We start from the raw sequence: 22,709 nt of genomic DNA, 5'->3' as shown, positions 1-22,709 counted from the left end.
GGTGCCAATGTAAATTTGGCTTTTTGGGAAGTTTGCTCATTATTACAGCAGAGAGCATTGGTGTCTTTGACATTGGGCCCTTTAAAGGAAACAGTACTAATACGTGTGATGGAAACAGTACTAATAAGTGTGATTTACCTCAAAAATATCTCTCCACCACATACTTTCTGAAGTTGGACCCTTGTTCTGATTCCCGAAATCTGGCTTCCGGATCTCCCTCCTCGTCCATCCCAGCAACCTCGTCCACCACCCCTGGAGCCCCACTCTGGATGGCAATATTGTGAAACACCACACACAGAGCTATGATGTCACATACTTTACTCAGCCCATACATCAGGGCACCACCAGACCGGTCAAGGCAACAAAATCGTGCCTTTAGGAAGCCCAAAGGCCCTTTCAATTACCGATCTGGTGGCTGTATGATCAAGTAACGATTCATCTTCCAGCTTGTTTTTGGAAAGCACAGACAGTAATTTTTGAAATATAAAAAAAACAAAAAAAACGTCAATACTCAAGCCCTATTGAATGATGCAAGGCACCACATCAGAGACCACATCACTATAAAGATACCGAAATATAAACCCAACAGAAGAGTGTGTTGCACTGGATACTTACCACACCCAAACACAAAAGTTACCTTGTGCAAATCCCAAACATTTCAATAAAGTTTGAAACCCAAAACAAGTTAGGTAGGGAGTGCAGGGAATACAGAGAGGCAAGAAAATGGTGTGTATAATTTTAGAGAAAAAAAAACAAAACAATACTCAAGCCATAGTGAAAGAGCAAAGACACCACCACATCACAGACCACCTCACCATAAAGAGTCAAAACAAAACACTACAGACAAAAGAGTGAGTGCCACTCGATACTTACCACACTGCCAAAGCCACTTCTTCAAAATCCGATTAATAGCTACTGTCTTTGACAAGTCTAATCTGTTAGGGAGGGGTAGCAGGTAACAAATACAGACAAGAAAAGGGAACACAAAATAAAGCAAAAAAACAATCATTCAGTCTTAAGGCAGTCCCACTTCAAAGTATACACAGTACAAGAATGTGGAGAATTCAAATGAATATAAACGACTTTACTCCTAGCCTCCAAAAAACACTATAGAAAAGGTAATGTAAACCCCTTTCTTCAGCAAGTAGATAATCTAAAAGTTACATTATCACTGGCTTATGAAACAATAAAACACATTGCAATGCTTTTTGAGTTATTAAAACATACTTCAGATTGTGGAATCTACTGGTCTAAACACCCATAAACCAGCATTTGTCTGTGTGCCTTGTTTCTCTCTCCTGCTCACATTTACCAAAATGGATCACCGACAAACTGAACAAGAGACCTTTTATACTTTGGGTAGCCAAAAGGGTTAATGAATGGCTTTTCCAACCACACTGAAGTGCAACAAAGGCGTTTTTAAAGAAAAATCTGATTACAGAATTATCTGCCGGTGAGTGCGCCGAGCCCACCAGCAGATACAGGTGCCTTTAGAGAGTGAGTTTATTTTGGTGTATTAAACCCATTATGAATATTTATAATTGGATACAAATTGAGGTCAGTGTATGTTTTTTGTTTCATTACTTTTTTAGAAAATATACTTACATGATTCTGGTGTGTAAATATCCTGGTTTATTGATTGTAGATATGTTGCCTAATCTTTTATTTCAATATATTCTATCTAACATATGCACTGTTCAGTCTAGATGGTAGTGTGGTGGTTAGGCATTCCATCATGAATAGTAAAATCATGTGTTCGAATCCTCCAGTATGCCTTTATGAAAAAGCCACAATATGACTTTAGTTAATATGACTACCAAGTTCATTTTTACCCTGCATCGAAAAGTACACATGAGAATTGTTCGCCGTTACATCCACATCCCTGTTTATTTACTGATCTTACTTTTCTAGCACATTTTTGTTGTGTCTGTCAAATAGAGAATGTGTGTGTGTGTATCTTATTTTATTACTTTAGCCTTAAACCTTCATGCGGCCAACAATGCATGTGTTGGGTTCGGAATTTCCATATCCAAACATGTAAAATGTAGCACAGGCTCAAATATTGCATTGTTTGTTCTAAGAAACGTTGATGCTTTTCTTCTAGTCTATTTCATGCACATACTGTTACACCTTGAACATTGGCGTAGTATTTAAAGGATACACTTTTCATCCGTGGGTGCCTGATTTTGATGCTTGTAATATTTTGTGGAATATGGCTAAGTGATTTAAAAGTGTGTGCAGCTACAACACAGAGAAGCAGCTGTTCCAAATAACTTGTTTGCAAACACTTAGGAAATATCCCCAGCTGAAAGTCCCAAAAAATAAGTGGGCCCAAAAGGCCAAAAAAAAGACAAACAATTGGAAGCCCTAATATTATTTGTAGCAATTATTAGGATACATGACTGCAGTTGCATATCCCAAAATATAAAATGTGCATGTATGAATGCTTTCTGTCTGTAAAATTGCAAATTGTTGACAGCAATTTAAACTTATGAAGGAAATAACATAAACATTGTTTTGAGAGAAGTTGCTGCTCTGCTTTTCATTCTATGCAATTTGATTCACATATTGTTTTCCCCACTTGAACATTGGTGTACCGGTTAGACAATCCATCTTTGAACAGTTGTAACGTTCTAATCCTCACCAACACTCTTGTCTCTGTGGGATCAATTATATTCTTCCCAGATATGTATTGAGGTCCAAAGTGTCTCGGGGGTAAAATTATGCATGCTTTAAGTTGGCACAAATCATCCGTAAAAATTTCTTAAATTATTTTTGATTATTATTAGTAGCTTTTGTTAGATGTTTGGTTACAAACACTAGGAAAAAACTGTAGACATATCAGTCAATTTACATAGCGAATAATTATAATATTTTGTTGCCCACAAATAAGATGGGTTTTTGGTTTATACCTAAATCTAAAATTTTATAGCTCCATATAAGAATTTTGAGGGGTTTATTTCGGATGCTGAAATGGGTCTGCCAGTACCTTAGCCATCCATTCCGACAGCCGGAATGGATTGGGAATGCACTCAGCAAGCCATTCTGGCTGCCGGAATGGATGCGGAATGCACTCTGTACTACATTCCGGCAGCTGGAATGGATGGGGAATGCACTCAGCAAGCCATTCTGGTTGCCGCAATGGATGGGGAATGCACTCAGCAAGCCATTCTGGCTGCCGAAATGGATGGTTATTGCACTCAGCAAGCCATTCCGGCATCCATTAAGGCAGGTAGAGCAGATAACTGGAATATATAGGTGGGACCTCCAATATATATATATCTGCAATATTCTAATATGTGTCCTAGTTGTTTCACATATTCCGGAGAACATATAATATCTGTGTAGCATAAGAAAATGCCCTATACAGACGTAGAAAACACAGCAAGCTTTACTCAAGACACACCAAGCAGCAGAGGGCGCTATAGTGAGCTGACTCATTCTGGCAGTTCCGGGTTGACCCAAAACCTCAAATGTCTGCACCTACCTGTTGACACATCATCAACCACTTTACATTGTAAATAGTTACAATGTTGGTTGTGAGATAAGAGGGTGGGTTTTTTAAAAAATGTAGCCAATGTTTACTGTTTGAAAATAAATCCCCCAAAAAATGAAAACCCCACAAAAAAAAAAAAAAAAAAAAGAACCGTGTATTAACATGTATGTATGATGTGCAAAATTAGTTGCGAGTGTTTTAAATGAACAATGGTTTTGGAACAGTTTAAATTGTTGTTTTAGCTAGCTGTTCTGGATTTAAACATGACCCTGAGCTGCATTAAGTTTGAGCAAGGAGTTGAGACACCATTCTACTCAACTATCCTACACGGACAGAGGGAACGCCTACTCTTCTCAACTCCTAACAAATAATGCCTACTCTACTCAACTTATTTACGATCTCCACCCACTCCACGACCACTCTCCTCCCATTCCCATCCCTATTTTCTCAAGTGATCAGCCAACTGGGCAAATGCATTTGCAATGGAGTTTCCACTTCGCAACTCTCGTTTCTGAGCATGTGCAGAGACAATTATTGTATTATCCGCAAGATGCGCAAAATGAGTAGCTTGATGAATCAGGCTCAGTGTCTGCACTCTCCTCAGAAAGGATCCTCCACTGAGCTGGACTAAAGTACTTTCCCCCTAAATTCTATTTTTCTTGCAGCTGCTGCATTCTCCTACATGCTGTTGCAGAATCCTGAAAATGACCCTAAATATTTCAGGACACGGACAGCATCTCTTGTATGTCATTGTCATTTTTTAAAAAGTTCTGTACCACCAAGTTGATTGTGTGAGCAAAACAAGGAATGTGATGGAATTCCCACTGCTGAAATGCTCTAACAATATTGGTGGCATTATCAGAAATCACATATCCTCAGGAGAGTCGAAGCAGGATAAGCCATGTTGCAATGACATCCCTTCATTTTTCAAACAGGTTGTCAGCGGTATTACCTCTTACCTGCGCCTTGTCTCGTCTCTGATAACCACCTCTCACTCCGGCCTTCAAGTCTTCTCCCATGCTGCTCCCTACTTATGGATTTTACTACCATGCTCAATCGGTCTTTCCCACAGCCTTCAAATCTTTAGATGCTCTTTGAAAACCCATCTCTTTTTAGAGCTGACCTTTTTCTCGATAACACTATTCAAACTAATGCACCCTCACAACTATCCCATCTCCACTCTGAGCCACACTCGCTCCTCATGTTTCAGCTGTGCCCACTTCCCTTTAGAATGTAAGCTCTCTAATGAGCAGGGTCCTCCATACCTTTTGTTTTCATGTCTCCATTCATTTTGTCTGCCTTGTCTGTTCTTGTTTTATGCATGTCTTGTTTTATGTATGTCCTTGTCTTCCCTACTGTATGGCACTGTGGTGCCTTGCAAATCTAAGATAATAATAATAATAATAATAATAATAATATGCTTCTTAGTGAAGCAGACGATACACAGAGTAGCCTGCCTCTGAAAAATGCAACTTTCTTGGGTACATGCTGCTGCTGTCACTGCAGGTGAAGGCGAATCACCAACCCAATGGGCTGTCACAGTCATATAATCTTTAGTTTGCCCTATTCCGCTTGTCCACATATCTGTGGTTAAGTGTACAGTGGGTAGAATGGCATTTTGTAGCCCAATAATTACGTTTTTACAAACTTTCTGGTAGAGGTGAGGAATAACTTTTCTAGTAAAATGGTGTCATAATGGAATTAGGTAACAGGGACAGAAGACCTCAAGTAACTGTCTAAAATCAGCTGCTTTAAAAGTGGATATTGGACACCGATCTAATAATAGCATAGTCACCATGGCGTCTGTGATCCGTTGTGCGACTGGGTGACAGCTTTCATATTTGCTTCCTCTTGCAAAGGATTGTTTAACAGTAAATTGTTGTAAACTACTAGTAGTCTTCTTCTTGGTCTGCTTCTGGGTTGAAGATCCACCCCCAGCAGCAGGAGCAGCAGCAGTGGGCCTAATGCTCAAGGATTCTTCTGAGGAGTCTTCTGAGACAATTATCGTATTATCCGCAAGATGCGCAAAATGAGTAGCTTGATGAATCAGGCTCAGTGTCTGCACTCTCCTCAGAAAGGATCCTCCACTGAGCTGGACTAAAGTACTTTCCCCCTAAATTCTATTTTTCTTGCAGCTGCTGCATTCTCCTACATGCTGTTGCAGAATCCTGAAAATGACCCTAAATATTTCAGGACACGGACAGCATCTCTTGTATGTCATTGTCATTTTTTAAAAAGTTCTGTACCACCAAGTTGATTGTGTGAGCAAAACAAGGAATGTGATGGAATTCCCACTGCTGAAATGCTCTAACAATATTGGTGGCATTATCAGAAATCACATATCCTCAGGAGAGTCGAAGCAGGATAAGCCATGTTGCAATGACATCCCTTCATTTTTCAAACAGGTTGTCAGCGGTATTACCTCTTACCTGCGCCTTGTCTCGTCTCTGATAACCACCTCTCACTCCGGCCTTCAAGTCTTCTCCCATGCTGCTCCCTACTTATGGATTTTACTACCATGCTCAATCGGTCTTTCCCACAGCCTTCAAATCTTTAGATGCTCTTTGAAAACCCATCTCTTTTTAGAGCTGACCTTTTTCTCGATAACACTATTCAAACTAATGCACCCTCACAACTATCCCATCTCCACTCTGAGCCACACTCGCTCCTCATGTTTCAGCTGTGCCCACTTCCCTTTAGAATGTAAGCTCTCTAATGAGCAGGGTCCTCCATACCTTTTGTTTTCATGTCTCCATTCATTTTGTCTGCCTTGTCTGTTCTTGTTTTATGCATGTCTTGTTTTATGTATGTCCTTGTCTTCCCTACTGTATGGCACTGTGGTGCCTTGCAAATCTAAGATAATAATAATAATAATAATAATAATAATAATATGCTTCTTAGTGAAGCAGACGATACACATAGTAGCCTGCCTCTGAAAAATGCAACTTTCTTGGGTACATGCTGCTGCTGTCACTGCAGGTGAAGGCGAATCACCAACCCAGTGGGCTGTCACAGTCATATAATCTTTAGTTTGCCCTATTCCGCTTGTCCACATATCTGTGGTTAAGTGTACAGTGGGTAGAATGGCATTTTGTAGCCCAATAATTACGTTTTTACAAACTTTCTGGTAGAGGTGAGGAATAACTTTTCTAGTAAAATGATGTCATAATGGAATTTGGTAACAGGGACAGAAGACCTCAAGTAACTGTCTAAAATCAGCTGCTTTAAAAGTGGATATTGGACACCGATCTAATAATAGCATAGTCACCATGGCGTCTGTGATCCCTTGTGCGACTGGGTGACAGCTTTCATATTTGCTTCCTCTTGCAAAGGCTTGTTTAACAGTAAATTGTTGTAAACTACTAGTAGTCTTCTTCTTGGTCTGCTTCTGGGTTGAAGATCCACCCCCAGCAGCAGGAGCAGCAGCAGTGGGCCTAACGCTCAAGGATTCTTCTGAGGAGTCCTGGATAGGGGAGGAGTCAGCTCGCCTTAGAAACTTGGATGCAACACTAACTCCCATCACTTGTGAGGATATTGATGATGAAGGTGTTGGGATCTAGCTGAGAGAAGGGAGGTAGCTGATGCTGGACTCCCTGCTGTTATCTTTTAGCATAAGTTTCTGATTTTGACAAAAGCTTTCTATGAACTCGCTTCAAATGGCATAACAAGGATGAGATTCCTAGATGGTTAAGGTCCCTACCTCTACTGACTGACTTTACAATGCTACAAATGGCTAGACAACTGTTGTCAGGATTTGGGTAAAAATAAGTCCACACATAAGAGGTGGATATTTTGGTCTTATGCCCAGGCATGACAAAGACCTTCTTTATATCACTAGTAAGAACTGCTGCAATCTTTGTTTGAAAGTGTATGAAAATGATATTGTGACTTGTGAGGTGGTCAAATTGACTGCAAATGATTAGTGATATTGAGGTTAATAATAATGTAGGGTGTAAAAAAAGCTAAATTATGTGATTTTAGCAAAAAAAAAATAGGGATTTTAGAAAAAAATGGGATCTCAAACCAAAACCAATACACGGGGGTCAGTGAACATCTCTACTATTCCTTACACAACTGCTTTACAATAATGATAGTATTTTATTGCTTTCTTATGTCCCTGGTTCACCCTAAATGGTATTTTATCAGCAGAGCACCGTAGTTAACCTTCTCACTACACGCTCTTCTAAAATGGCACTTGCGAGAATAAGGGTGGACTGAAGATGGCAATTCAAAACTCGCAAGAGTTTTGCAAAAAAAAAATCACGGAAATGATGTTTCGCCTCATTTTGAGATCTGAGTTTGGCGGTAGACACCGAGTCACGACTTAGTTTCACTCAGATCCTCAATGTCGGATTTCACGTAATCTGAATCACTCATCTCTAGCATTTAATATGAAAAATGCCTCTTTTATTGATTATTATAATAATAAATAGCTTACAATGCTTGTGATATAAATAAATAAAAACATTTCACAAAAAGGATAAATAAAAACATTTATAATGCTGTAAGGTTGAAGTTGACAAAAAATACATGATTGCTGTACAAAATTAATACAAAAATGAAACAGGACTATAATATTCACTTGATTGATAATTTAAGATTTAAATGTGAATACATTATTAGAATAAGCAACTAATAATACATTTTGGGTGCTTAGCTTGCAAATCTATACATTATTATTAAACAATAAAGAGCCTGTGATTTTGAATACAGATATGTAATAAACATCATATAATTGTTGAGACTGAGCTCTAGGCTTTTTATTTAAAGACATACTATATATACACAAATGGAAAGTATGATTGCTAACATATCATAATATCGTTATTTACAGAGTAGACACTTTAATCTGTACATATGTTGTCAACCTTGACATTTATTCTTTAACCATATTATCATTGTTTTCAAATAATCCATATTGACATGTATTTTGTCACCATTTTATCATTGTCAACTATTAATCCATGTCGACATTTACTCTGTCACCATTTGATCATTGTCGACAAATAATTAATGTTGCCATTTATTCTGTCACCATTTTACCTTTGTCGACAAATTTTCCATGTATTCCATGTAGCCATATTGCCCTTGAATATATTTTGCATCAACATTTTCAGTGTGTCAACAATATGGATGTGTACATAACGTCCATTTCAGCATTATCATGTTGATATTTCCACCATCGGAATTTTGAAATTTATACTTAACCACCTTTCAAGGGGTAAAATATATTAGTCATCAAGTGACCAGTCAGTTCTTGAATTTGATTTGTTGTCGGCCATAAAAATGGGCTAGCGTATAGATCTGAGCAACTTTGTCAATGGCCAAATTGTGATGGCTAGATGACTGGGTCAGAGCATCTTGTGAGGGTATAAAATAATTAATAGTTATTAAGATGTTCAAATATATGTGTGAAATGCCTTAAAAAAGTATACTACAGATGCAAGACAACGCCTTGAAGAAAAACAAGTGTTTCCTATGGAACAGACAATAGCAGGATGCCAGACTAAAGGAAGCGGCCGAGAGGAAAAGCACGTAATGCTGAACAGAGGATGTTGCCTTATATGTATTATTGTTGCAAAGAAATATTTGATGAGCTAAAGAGATTTCCTTATATGTCCTTGTCGTTAACCAGTTAATGCTGTACCCTAGGTATAAATAAAAGGTCAGCCTGCAAGGACCCTCAGAGCTGATTTTGAAACTGCAACACTTTTTTGTGTTTCATTTCTTCACTCTCCTGTTAACAGCAAAATACCACATAGGAAATCAGGTTATCAGAGATCGATAATGAGGGCACAATGCCTTGGTACCCCAACATTTTCTTGGGGCTCATCCGGGATACTCAACATACCAGCCCAGGACTGACCATAGACCTCCTTAATCTTCAGGAACAGCAGACAAATCCGTGCGGTGAGTAGTTGAAGTTTTGTGCATTTGCAACTCTCTACTCTATCTGCTCTTCCTGTAAGATATAAGGTGGGGTTCAGTAGGGGATGGTATAACGGGTATTTGAACAATTACTGAATAACCTGTTTTCCTGATATATTTGTTTTTTGTGAAAAATAGATAAGTGAATGTATGTGTTTGTGTCGATACAGGATGTATATAAAAGGATGCAAATACATAACTTATTAATTGACCTCAATAATCAAAGGCATTCCTCTATACTTGTTGCTGAGACCTCGCCTTGTTCTGTGTAGATGATTGTCTTTGGGTTTGAGAGGTCATTATAAGAATCCTTCGCTCCTGTAAAGATTGAGTGATATTGTACTGATAAGAGATGTATAAGGGGACAACATAACCTTGAAAAGACTGATCTGATCAAAGACCCGTACCTTGCACATGCAACTGAGGCTTGATCTTGTTTTGTGTAACGTGCGACCACTTGGCCAGCTGTCAGTCTACAAGGGTCCTCAGCTCTCTTAGAGGTTGAAAGAAGTAACAACTGAGTAACACGGTAAAAGTGCAGAAAGTTTGCTCACTGATTCTGGAAAGGGTCCTCCGCAGTTCCTTGTTAGGTACCTCTGTTAAGAGGCGCCTGAGGTCGGAGGATAGGTCTGTCTACTGTTCACTGTCTATTGTCTACTGTTTACTGTCTATTGTCTTAAGAAAGATTAGATGACACCAGCAGGAGAAATAGCTGAGTGGATTGGTGGAATTATTTGAATAGTGATAATTGTACTAGTATTAATATATTGTTTCATAAAGGGGAGCGGAGGGAATCAGAGACATGCTGTGGGGAATATAAATGTCAGAAAATAATCTTAGTTGTCCAGACTGTAAATGTGTTGTTAAAATTCAAAAGGCATTGACGGTACAAACTAGTAAATTGATAGCGGGGATAGGAACTGACACTGATTGTTCAGTAGCATATGGTAAACATGAGGAGGGAATTTTTAATCCAACGATATATACAGCAATGTTTGGAAGTCATGGTTGTCCAGACTATCTGAAAACCCAAATAGGATTGGGATGGTGGCAAATATATAATTTGTTTTACCAGAAAATATTAGAAGGATAGGGCCACTTACATGTCCATTAATTAATAAAATATTAGGAAAGTATGTACCCAAGTTGATCAAGCAATCCATAACAGGATTTAATTGTAAAGGTGTATAAAATTAGAATAACAGTCACTTCTCAGGCATACTAGGGGCCGGTATTCCCAAAACTGCAGTAACAGGGGCCCAGGGCAGTAAAGGTATGATGGTACAGACATCATACACTCCTGCGGATCTAGTTAAGGAAAGAGAAGGTATTGTGGCTGTTAGAGAAATCCATGTCATCTTTAGGAAGGCAGGATTGCCAGATTTTCAGAAAGAATATAGTATATGGATTACTAGGAATAATAAAGAACACCAAGTATCAGCATGGGTAAGGACATGTAGACAAATAGAACAAGAACAAATGGTAAAGGAGGAGATGTTAGAAGACATCCAGGGACATACAGCTGTAACCCCGCCTCCTACTCAGCCACCCCCTAAGTGCATTATCAGACCCACATAGTCACCCATTAGAAGGGACGTCAGGACAACTACCCCCTGTAAAAGAAATTATGATATTTTTAATTAAGCAATATATAGCTTTCATAGATAATGTGGAAGTCAATTAGTTAAAAATGACTAACTACAGACCTTCGTAGGTAAAGAAATTCCAATTAGATTAACAGATTTAAAGGATGAGCGGTTATGCTTCAAAAATTTGGATATAACTCACTTTCAGTAAAGATAAGCAAGATCAGCTGTCTGTCCTGCTCTAAGTGAGAAAGATTTACAGATGTCTTTGTTCAATTGATTGCAGGTCATAGCTACAATTGAAAGGATTTTGTTTATTATTATAGTATGTAACCACAAGAGGGTATGCCATGTTTTATGTATAGATATTAGTATACCAGTTTCAGTAAAACAGAACTGATTAATCCAGACAACAGTGTGAGTCTCAGATCAATTCTCCAGTGTGCACCGTACACCTGAATTAGAAGGGATTTTACTGGTGGCAAAAGGTCTATTGCCTTTAACATACTTAGAGGCCACAGTGAGCTTTGAAAATCTTCCTGAAAAACTGCGAAGGAGTCGGGGAGAGGCAGAACTAGGAACGACAAAACCGCGGTGGGTAGAAGTTTTATTCTGCTCTAAAAAAGTCGTTGTAATTTCTGTGTCTTCTAAGATTCATCAGTTTGATGTGAAGGTTCAAGAATACTCACCCTTTCAGTTCTGGTAAGATTCATTGTTTGTATTTGTTATATTTTTAAATATTGCTTTATATGTCTATTGTTGAAGAAAAGTGTACAATAATATTTAAATTAGCCACTGAAGGATTTAGACTTAACAGTATTTGTGCTGGTAAAAATTCGAGAAAGCCTTTTAAATTCAGAGGGTCATTCTTTTTGGCTATTGGAACTTGAGAATTGCACTGGACTATTCTTTTTTTTTTTTTACTAGTGTATTTATTGTGGGAATTGACTATCCCACGTCTAGCTGCAGTCTTATTTTTCATATATTCTCTTTTGCGCCAGATATAATACTTTTTGTATTGGTTGTACAAAATGAATTAGGAAAAAAAAAAGACAAATTACACATTGTGCATATTTTTTAGTTTTTTGTTTTGTTTCTGTCTTACTACCTGTGAGTGAGAGACAGAGAATGGAATATCTTCCACTTCCTATTCTGTGTAAAAGACATCAGTGTGTTGAGAAAGGGAGGGGGGATATGAGCAGAGGGGGAATGAAGTTGCAGATTCTCTCCCCAGTTTGTTCAGTGTTCAGTGTGAAAGAGAAGGATTTATTTGACAATATATGTGGTTGATAGAAAAGAAGTTTTCACGTGTGCTTCAGTAATTCAAGAGTAATTGAAATATCTCAGCAGTGGTAACAACCTAATTGAAGCTGAAGCTAATTGAATGCTGGGACTTGTAGTTCCACAACTGTATGCTGTAACATATCAGTTATATTTATCTTTTTCTTCCACTTTTAGCAAGAAAGAGAGTGTTTTGTGGATTACTGAAAGAATAATATTTTCTGCTTTTCCATTTTTAAACTTGTATTAGTATAATTTTACCACATTTCTGGATATTGATTTGAAGGGATTTTTGTTAGTAATTTGACTTGTGGTACAATGTTAAGATTCCAGCTAGGTCGTTTAGGTCTATTGTAGATGTAAATGATTTCTTTTTTGGTGTTTTCTCTATGGATAATTGTATGCCTGCTGAAACGATTTTCAGCTGAGAGAATGTCAGGTGAACATTTGTGTGTGATTTAATGTCAGACCCCTAGACCAGGTGAATTGAAACCAAAAGAACCTCCTGCCCCACCCGCATACAACGATATGTTGGATGCAGCAGCAGGAAATTCAGTGACACAGGCTATTTCACAGAGTCAAATAAATGAAGTAGCTGGTCCTGCTGGAGTAGCATAAAAAAACAAACTGTAGATTCTGGGGACTTGTGGTTACAGAGGTGTTTAATACATTGTACACAATTACTAGAACAGGCTCCAGCAGCTGTTGAATAAAAACAAGACACTCTTCTAATATGTAGATGACTTATTACCATGTTGCCAAACGAATGAGGGGTGTCAGGAAGAGACTACATCATTAATTAACCTTTTAGGGCAGCAATATTTCAAGGTATCACCCACAAAATACAAGCAGCACAGAGTAAGATAATATTTTTAGGACATTGCATCTCGCAAGGTACCAGACACCTCACACAGGACAGGATAACTGCAATCCAGTAGGTAAAGCCACCACAAAATACCAAGGAATTGAAGGGCATTGGCAGCTGCAGCTTTGCTAAAAGATAAAGTGGCAGACATAGTACTAGACCATCCATTAACCATACAGGTCCCAAATGCAGTTACAGAAATACTAAACCAAGCAAGAACAAAGCCTCTGTCCACAGCAAGGCTCACTAAATACGAGGTGTCATTATTAAGTCCCACACATGTAACAATTAAAAAGTGCACAGTTTCGAATTCTGCCACACTGTTCCCAGTTAAAGCAGATTCAACAGAGGGGAAAGAGGTGGGTGGGGACCTACCCACCCTTGATGAATCAGAAAGGGAGGAATGTATCAGTACCAGACAAAATACACACAAAAATTTTCCCTTTTCTGAGTTGTATGACTGTGCTGAACTAATGAAGCTAGAAATGAAGGAATTAGAAAATGTGACAGATGTCGCTATACCTAATGCAGATTGGAACTTATTTGTTGATGGTTCCAGGTATTATTATGAAGGGTCACCACACACAGGGTATGCTGTGACCACCCTGGAAGAGACTTTGATACAACAACCACTCCCACCTTTCTGCTCAGCGCAGGAAGCGGAGATGCATGCACTCACTGAGGCATGTATAATGGCAGAAAACCAAACAGCTAACATATACACAGACTCCAGGTATGCATATGGTGTGGCCCATGACTTTGGAAGAGCAGGAATTTTGTGGGGTCAGCAGGAAAACCTATCAAGCATGCAGAACAGCTCTGTTTAGAGCTCTGCAGCTACCCAGGAAGGTAGCTATACTGAAAGTCCAGGCACAAACTAAAGAAAAGACTAGGGAGGCTATGGGAAATGCCAAGGCAGATGCTGCTGCTAAACAGGCAGCCCTTATGCCCAGGGTGCAGGTCTGTCATGTGACACAGGGTGAAAACCCTGTATAGCCTGTAACCCTAGACATACTGTAAAAGTTCCAGGAACAAGTCTCCTCAATAGGAAAAAAAAAAGCCTGGGAAAAGGAAGGTGCTACATGTCAGAGAGGGCTCTGGAGAACAGATAATAAGTATTGTCTGCCCAGAAGCCTATACCCTATGATGACTCAATTGGCACATGGGCTGTTCCACAATTCTAAAGAAGCTATGACCAATATTGTCTTAGGACATTGGATAGCACCAGGATTCAATGCAGCTGCTACAGCATATGCAGCAGCCTGTGTGATATGCGGAAAATACAATCCAGGTCAGGTAGTGAAAACACCACAGAAGAACATACCAAAGCCATTGTACCCATTTCAGAGATTGCAGATTCACTATATACAGCTACCTAGGGTAGGAACATATGAGTATATCCTTGTCTGTACAGATCTATTCTCAAATTGGCCAGAGGCCTGGGCAGTGGCTAAGGCAACAGCTAAAAACACTGCCAAGAAACTGATAAGTGAAGTAATGCAAAATATAATGAAGGATATGGGGATACAGCAAGCCTTTCAAACCCCCCTTTAGGCCTCAGGCAAGTGGAAAAGTGTAAAGATTGAATGGCACATTAAAGTGAGAAAATGATTGCAGAAACAGGAAAAACCTGGGTAGATTGTCTACCTTTAGCTCTATATTCAGTTAGAACAACACCAGGAAAGAAGCATAAGTTGTTCCCTTATGAAATATTGTTTGGGGGGGGCCCCAAGACAGGGTGTTATTTTCCTCAGCAATTGCAACATAATTATGCAGATCTAACTGATTATTTAATACAGCTTACAAAGATAATGACTAATGTGCACTCTCAAGTTTTCTCCTCCATTCCAGATCCAAATAACGATACAGGAACACATGCCTTGCAACCAGGAGATTGGGTCTACCTAAAAAGGCACATGAGGAAAATTTTGGAACCCAGATTTGATGGTCCATATCAAGTGGTCTTGACTACTCCCACTTCTGTAGGAGGAAGAGACACCTGGGTCCACGCGTCTCACTGAAAAAAAACTGACTGTGAAAATGGAAGCACCATGAATCCTTTTCTTGTGATAATGTGCATAGCACTAGTAACAGTAAATGACTAACAAAGAACTAGATATAGGGAATAATATTATTATCCCAATTAACTTTATACTAGAAGGGTCAAGTTATTCTTTATCAATTGCTGCGACTATTTCCCCTTTCCCCTACCCCTATTCTTACAAATCTATGATAGAAAGGTATTAGAACACACAGTGCATCACAGTTTGCTGCGCATGGGGTTGCGTAGCCGCAGACTGGTCAGAATGCCCATGTTGACCCATGTTCACCACAGAGAGCGCCTACAATGGACATGTGAGCACCAGAACTGGACCATAGAGCAATTGAAGAAGGTGGCCAGGTCTGATGAATCACGTTTTCTTTTTTAACATTTTGACAGCCGGGTGTTTGTGCTTCATCTACCTGTGTAAGTGATGGAACCAGGATGTACTATGGAAAAGAGGAGAGCCGGTGAAGGCAGTGTGATGCTCTGGGCAATGTTCTGCTGGGAAACCTCGGGTCTTGCATTCATGTGAATGCTACTTTGACATGTACCACTTACCTAAAAATTCTTGCAGATCAAGTACAACCGTTCATAGCAACAGAATTCCCTGATGGCAGTGGCCTCTTTCAGCAAGCAATTTTGGTAGACATACAAAAAAAGTTTCTAAAGAGAATCAAAACACTATGTGGCTTAGTGGGCCTGTGTTTGTAACCTATGGCTACAACCCAGATTCACATCCCCTTACAGGCAGGTTGTTTTTAAAGTTCCTTGAATGCTGCTGTGGTATACCGCTGACTATCCTGATTGGTTGAACCCAAAGGGGGAGGAGCTTAAGTGACTGGTGGTAGTTATAATTCAGATGACTAAAATGCTGACAATAATAAGAGTGAATGCAGACACATAAAATAGCGACATGCAGGAAATACCTAACGTTATAAAAAGTGACACACAAGAAATCCAGACACCCGAACTACCTATATGTAAGAAATGCTGACACAAGAAAATGGCGACAGTGTAATTGCCGACACTGAAAATGGCGACAGTCTCACTGCCGGCATTAAGGGCACAATGCGAGTGGGTCAGTATAATGTAAAAAACAGAGTAAAAAAAGCTAAAGAAAGCATGCACCATCACCTATCAACACTATTTATCCCTAGTACTGGCAACCTGTTGGTTGCAACGAAATCAGGTAAAAAAATGTATGCGGGGTTCCCTGATTTTACCACAACCAGCACTAGGCTAACCACCCGGTGGTGGATATCACTATAGCAGGGGGTCATGTGGCAGGGGGTCCCCTTGCCATAATGGCAACCAACCCCAGGCTGTTGAGCACTGCTGGATTCCCTAGAGAGTGGAGTCCGCAAGAAACTTCTGCGGGCCCCCCTTGAAGGAACACCCAGCCCTGAAAGCACTAGGACTCTTCCAACACCTATGCGGCTGTGGGTGTAGGCTAATAAAGCGCAAGAAATTGAAAAAAAATATGAAAATACCATTTTAGTTTGTAGAACTAAAGGTCCCAGCCAGCCCAGGCTGCCATTAACATTCAGGGCATGCTGATGCTTGAGAAACCATAAGTGCCACCATACCCTGACACCCAGGGCCCACTGAGACATGTAGGGGGGTTTCCCATGACAGCATGGGAAACCCCTGTACATTATAAATAGACATCACGGGGTAAATGTATTAATGTCCGGATTCTTCAACTCCGGCGTGTTCAGCGTCTTCGGTGATTAAATTTAAAGCGGCGCTGCATTGTAAAGGGAAACTTCCCTTTACAATGCAGCGCCGCTTTAAATTTAATCGCCGAAGACGCTGAACACGCCGAAGTTGAAGAATCCGGACATTAATACATTTACCCCCACGTCTGTTTATTTCTCATTCAACATTGCCGTGCTCGTCCATAGACTAGCACAGTCTGTTCGTCTTTTATGGGTTTATCTTTTTTGTCAAGCCTGTTCCTGTAAATTATTATAGGTTCGTGTGGACTACAAAGAACAAGATTTTTCAAGCCAATTTGGAATACAAAAGGGGGTCTTTGGACTGAGAAAAGAAGATGCTTTCTATGGGCTTTTGAAATACAAAAGGGGGTCTTTGGACAGAAGAAAAGCAAGTGGTTTCAATGGACTTTTGAAATACAATTTTATTTAGACAGCTACAAGACCATTGGAATAGTATGGTTTTATTTGGACATGGTTATAATTATAATTGGATAGCAAGCTTAGAAGAACAGATGAAGACATCTGATGGTAAGTATTTGGGGTGTTTTCATATTTAATGAAATCATATGGTTATATAGAGGGTGTTGTGTTTTATTTCAGTGGTTTCATTATTTTTAATAAAGCAATGTGGTAATAATGAGGGTGTTTTGGTTTATTTAACATTTTACTTTGGGGTACTACATGCCTCAGTGGGCCCTGGATGTCAGGGCATGGTGGCACTTGTGGTTCTCCAAGTGCCAGCATGCCCTGACTGCCATGGGTATGCTGTTGCTTGTAGTTCTGCATGCAATTAATAAAAACATTTTTTGGACTTCCGCACAGAATAGATAACAAATATTATTGTAGCTAAAGTGAGACTGCTCTGATATGATATATATATCTATGTTTCCTCCATGTCTTATTTCCAGAGCAGAGGTGCAACCTGTCGAGAAGCAGAAAATATAACACATTTAAATTTAATTATTATTGAAAACCATAACGACATTACCATCCATCTCCTTATCTGTGTATTGCAAAATATAAGATTAAACTGATAGTAAAAAAAAGGTGAAAAGACAGAAATAGTGTCTAAATTGTTGCATTTATGCAACAGGTACCTCCCTTATGATAATACTGGTATTATTATGTTAAAATATCGTTATCATTCAGAAAACCCAAATATTGTTACCACCATACAATAGCCTCAATCTGTTCTGTAATTGAAGCATTATTTCCCATCACATCAAATTTCTGTAACTATTTAATAGTAACATACCATCATAAAAAAAACTCAACAACAGTGTTGTAATGTTTGTAACTTTGTATCTACTTTATGAAAACCACAAAATTCCTTAAAACATTAGTTGTAGCTCAAACAGATATCATGTACCACTATAATATTATATTATCTCACCAGTTACGGCATTCAAAAGACAGGTTCAGAATTAGGTATAATAACCTATCCTTTTACTTGCCTAGGTAAAGTGTCACAATTTGTCTCCCGCTATGTCAGAATGGTTACACTCAGGATTAATTTGATCAAGTACCATTCATTCAGATATCTGATCTCTCACTGAGGTGTCATTAATCACTCTGACAGCAGCACTGTCAGTTTGTTGTGCAGTCCAAACACTGCATTCTAACATCAGGATAGAAAATCGTTCAAACTAAATGTCGTACTTATAGTGACCAATTTCACTATTGTTAAAATACTATATTTATTGAACAGCCTTTCTCTCAGATATCCGATCTACTAATGAAATCAGGTGAAGCTGTTACATGACCCCTTTTTATTTTTATGATGGTGTCAGGAACGTCCAACCTGTCTCCGAAACAGCAATCTGAAACAGCTGTCCATGACTGAAATTACCTTGGTCACTTACCAATGAATTTACCTTTTCTGCCACCACAAAGGATTTACTATGGAGTCCCTTGTTTCCCCAAAACCAGTTATTAATATTACACACTTAAATCACATATACAAAGCCTCACTTGGCTTTGTAAGTTCACAAAAAATCACGGAGAATATGCTAAATTAAAACCATCTAATCTGAAAAAGGTTTCCAAGGCTTACTTACAAAACAGTAAATAACAAGACATACAAAATAAGTTGTACAAATAAGTTTCAGAAATAAAATAGGAAATAAACCAGAATCACACTTCAACCTAGATACTACAGTTCTCCTCTTTAGAAATGCACACTTTAACTGTGTTAGGCACAGGATTTTAAACCTTCCTCACCTCTCACCTTTGGAAATTAACCATCTCAATGTCCTCACTCTGCTCCCACCCCCTCCTTTGCAAATTAACTATCTCAATGTCAGGGCAGATTGATTCCCATAATGACACAGGGCTCTCCAAGTGAGCTATTAAGTGAAAGTGAGTGAAAGGGGATTCATCAGAGAAAATTACTTTACCCCAGTTCTCAGCAGTCCAATCCCTGTACCTTTTGCAGAAAAAACACTTAACAATGCTTTTTTTTTAACTTTTTTTATTACATTTTAAAGCCGACGGACCCGCTCGCAATGCCCCCTTAATGACAGCAGTCGCCATTTTCAGTGTCGGCAATCACACTGTCTGCATTTTCTTGTGTTTGCATTACTTACATATAGGTGTTTCCGATGTCTTGATTACTTGTGATTCACTTTTTATAACGTTAGGTATTTCCTACATGTCACTATTTTATGTGGCAGCATTTTTATGTGACTATTGTAGCATTTTACTCAACGAAATTTCATGTCCCACCCTAAGTTACCATGAATTCAGCTTCACATCAAAATGGGTAGGGCAGGGCTTATGTTGCCTCTATTTTGCAAGTCTATGTATTGGGACATATACAGTAGGTTTGTGGTAGACATACAAAAAGGTCACTAAGGAGAACTTAAACACCACGTGGCTCAGTGGTCTACAAGACAGACTCTGTGTGAGTAGTCTATGGCTGCAGCCCAGGTTTAAAATCCCTTGCAGGAAATTTTTCTTTAAAACTGTATGCATGCTGATGTATTCCTCCTGATTGGCTGACATCAAAAGGCTTGGAGCTTAAGTTACCATGGATTCAGATTCATAAGTGGGTGGCAGGGCTTATATTGTCCCTATTTTGCAAGCCTATGTATTGAGACGTATGCAGTAGGTCCTGCCACACTGCAAAAAATATTTAAGAATGTTTTTAGGTACATGACAAAGAATTCAAGGGGCTGAATTGGCCTCCAATTTTCCCAGATCTGAATACAACCGAACATTTGTGGAACGTGCTGGAAAAACAAGTCCAAGCCAGGGAGGCCTCGTTTTGTAACTTCTGCTGCTAACATTTTGGTGCCAGCTACCACAGGAAACTTTCAGAGGTCTTGTGGAGCCTATGCCTTGACGGGTCAAAGTTGTTTTAGAGACACAAAGGGGACCTGCACAATATTAGGCTGGTGGTTTTACTGTTGTGGCTGATCGGTGTTTATAAACTGTGAATGCTTTTCCTTTTGCTTGTTGGCTTTATTGTGGGTTGGCATTCCCCTCTTTTAGGAAGCAGTTCTTACATATATCCTGAGGGCACTGTAGATATATATGTGTGCCTAATATCCTCTTTTTTATAGCATGGTTCTGTGCATGCCCACAAAACTGGCTGCATCAATGTGTGCCTATGCAGATTCTAACACTTGTGGCTGAAGATGCGGGACAGAGGTGGGAAGGCTCATTCTAACGTTCAGTAAGGATATGTTTGCTTAATTCAGAACAGATGCAGACTGACATATGCATGTCCAAGACATATCAACTGAATGTGCCTGACAGCAGGTACAAATAGATGCTGATGACAGACGACAAAACTGGCTTACTGCTTCTGATTGGATGAATAGAGACTTACTGCTGATGCTTATAGGTGCTTTTTTGCACTGCTCTTGAATATAGTATATGATTTTGTGAGTGTATTTTAGCAAACACTGTTTTTTAATTCATACATGAAATTTCTTTTTAATCTCATCCGTCCCTAATAACGAATAAATATTTAACTATCAAAGCAAATGTTTTATAACATGGACATAAGTGCTTAATATAAACCAGGCACATATGCTACCTGTGCAGACCTGCAGGCATCTTGTGATTTTTGCATCTTTACATGTGTATGCAATAGAATTTTTTAATGAACATATTAAGGAAAGTAAGGCAAAACAATTAGTAAGTTTACTCCTGGACAAAACCATGTTACAATTCAAGGGGTGCCTTAATGAATCAGGCCCATTATGTCTGCAATCTTGGGTGCAAATGGCATCAAACTCAGCAACAGCCCCATTGTGTGTGATACCTGTTTTACTTGTACCTATAACGCACAAATTATAACAATCAGCGATCCATCAATAGTTTGTAAAATGGAGCCCAGTATTCTGTCAGACAAGGTACTCACTAATCATCAGAAGATACATAAAACCACATAGAGAATCCATATATGAGGGAAAAATTGTATTATATGTAGAAGAATAAATTCATAATTATTCCATAAATTCCTAGAAAAGTCCCATATCATATATGATAGATGGATAAACATTCAATTTCCTGAGTTCCCCCCTTGGTATTATGCTTATGTCAACAGGCAGGGAAAACTCTGCTTCAATAAATGGTCTATTCATTCTTTCTTCTCTCTGTTATTGCTTTTCTTCTTACTCCCCGATATTCAATCATAAAATAGGAAAACAAGAGAACAAAGCCAGATCTAGGCAGATTACCCTTTTAAAAAACTTTTTTGCCAGATAGGTCTAAAAACATTTGCATCCCATAAACAGGTAATATTGATAACAGCCAAGCTTCCTACCAGATTCTCTCCTTTTTGTCGCATATAAAAAAACGTATTAGCTTCTCAAAGTTAAAATATATACATATAAATGGAACATCCACTATGGTCCTAATTATTATTATTATTAATATAAATTTTTATTTATAAGGCGCCACTAGGTGTCCGCGGCGCCGTACAGGGACAAACGAAATAACAATACGAGGAGAGACGGAACAGAACAGTAAACAATAATCACAGTAACTCAGTGAGCTCAATGCACAGCTAGAGGGGCGGGGGAAGGTCAGCCAACAACGGCACCAAGGAGGGAGGGCACGGATAAGAGGGAGACCCCCAGGGGAAGAGGAGGAAGCGAGAGGGGATGGGGGAAGAGGGACCTCAAGGAGAAGGCTAGGTAGCTGGCGAGCAGAGTGAAAGTGGTGAAGACAGGAGGAGAGAAGACCCTGCTCAAAGGAGCGTACAATCTAAGGGGAGGGGAAGACTGACGGAGAGACACAGGGGAGAGAGGGAGAGAAGGAGGAATGGAGGATAAGGATAGGGGAAGGGGAATGAGGGGGAAGAGTCAGAAGAAAAGGTAGGAAGCTAAGAGGGAGACTGGAAAGCTTTGAGAAAAAGGGGGGTTTTTAAACACTGTTTGAAACTGGACAGATATGGGGAAGTTCTGATGGAGCGGGGGAGCTAGTTCCAATGGAGGGGGGCAGCGCGGGAGAAGTCTTGGATACGCGCGTGGGAGGAGGTGATCAGGGGAGAAGAGAGGCGACAGTCATTGGCCGATCGCAGAGGGCGGGATGGAGCATGAATAGAGAGGAGGGAGGAGATGTAGGGTGCTGTGGAGTTGTAATTGTACATAATTGTATGTAAGAGTGAGGAGCTTGAACAGGATTCTGTAGGGTAAGGGGAGCCAGTGAAGGGATTGGTAGAGGGGGGAGACAGAAGAGGAGCGACGAGAAAGGAAGATGAGCCTAGCGGCAGCGTTAAGTACAGATCGAAGGGGAGCGAGGTGAGAGTGGGGGAGGCCAGTAAGGAGGAGGTTACAGT

At 39.5% G+C, this 22,709-nt stretch overlaps 1 protein-coding gene and 1 long non-coding RNA gene across 4 annotated transcripts in view; one reads left to right on the top strand and one right to left on the bottom strand.

The window, feature by feature from the left end:
• LOC142152770 (uncharacterized) overlaps positions 1–15,268 on the top strand; it is a 43,144-nt gene extending 27,876 nt beyond the window's left edge. Inside the window, exon 3 of the long non-coding RNA XR_012691388.1 lies at positions 15,008–15,268. This is a non-coding gene — a long non-coding RNA (uncharacterized LOC142152770). The remainder of the gene's footprint in view (positions 1–15,007) is intronic.
• The window catches only part of LOC142152769 (rap guanine nucleotide exchange factor 6-like), a 536,756-nt gene that overhangs the window by 8,357 nt on the left and 505,690 nt on the right, over positions 1–22,709 (bottom strand). For 2 of the 3 annotated variants that reach the window (XM_075209754.1, XM_075209756.1), the window contains one exon: positions 8,012–9,458. The exons of the other annotated variant lie outside the window; for it this stretch is intronic. In XM_075209754.1, the coding sequence (XP_075065855.1) occupies positions 9,446–9,458 (13 nt within the window). In that variant the 3' untranslated portion in view covers positions 8,012–9,445. Of the gene's footprint in view, positions 1–8,011; positions 9,459–22,709 lie in introns of those variants that run through there. 3 annotated transcript variants of the gene reach the window in all.

Source organism: Mixophyes fleayi, chromosome 4 (assembly GCF_038048845.1).
Source record: "Mixophyes fleayi isolate aMixFle1 chromosome 4, aMixFle1.hap1, whole genome shotgun sequence".
In the NCBI taxonomy this organism is placed as follows: domain Eukaryota; kingdom Metazoa; phylum Chordata; class Amphibia; order Anura; family Limnodynastidae; genus Mixophyes; species Mixophyes fleayi.
This window is presented reverse-complemented; position numbering and strand designations above follow the sequence as displayed.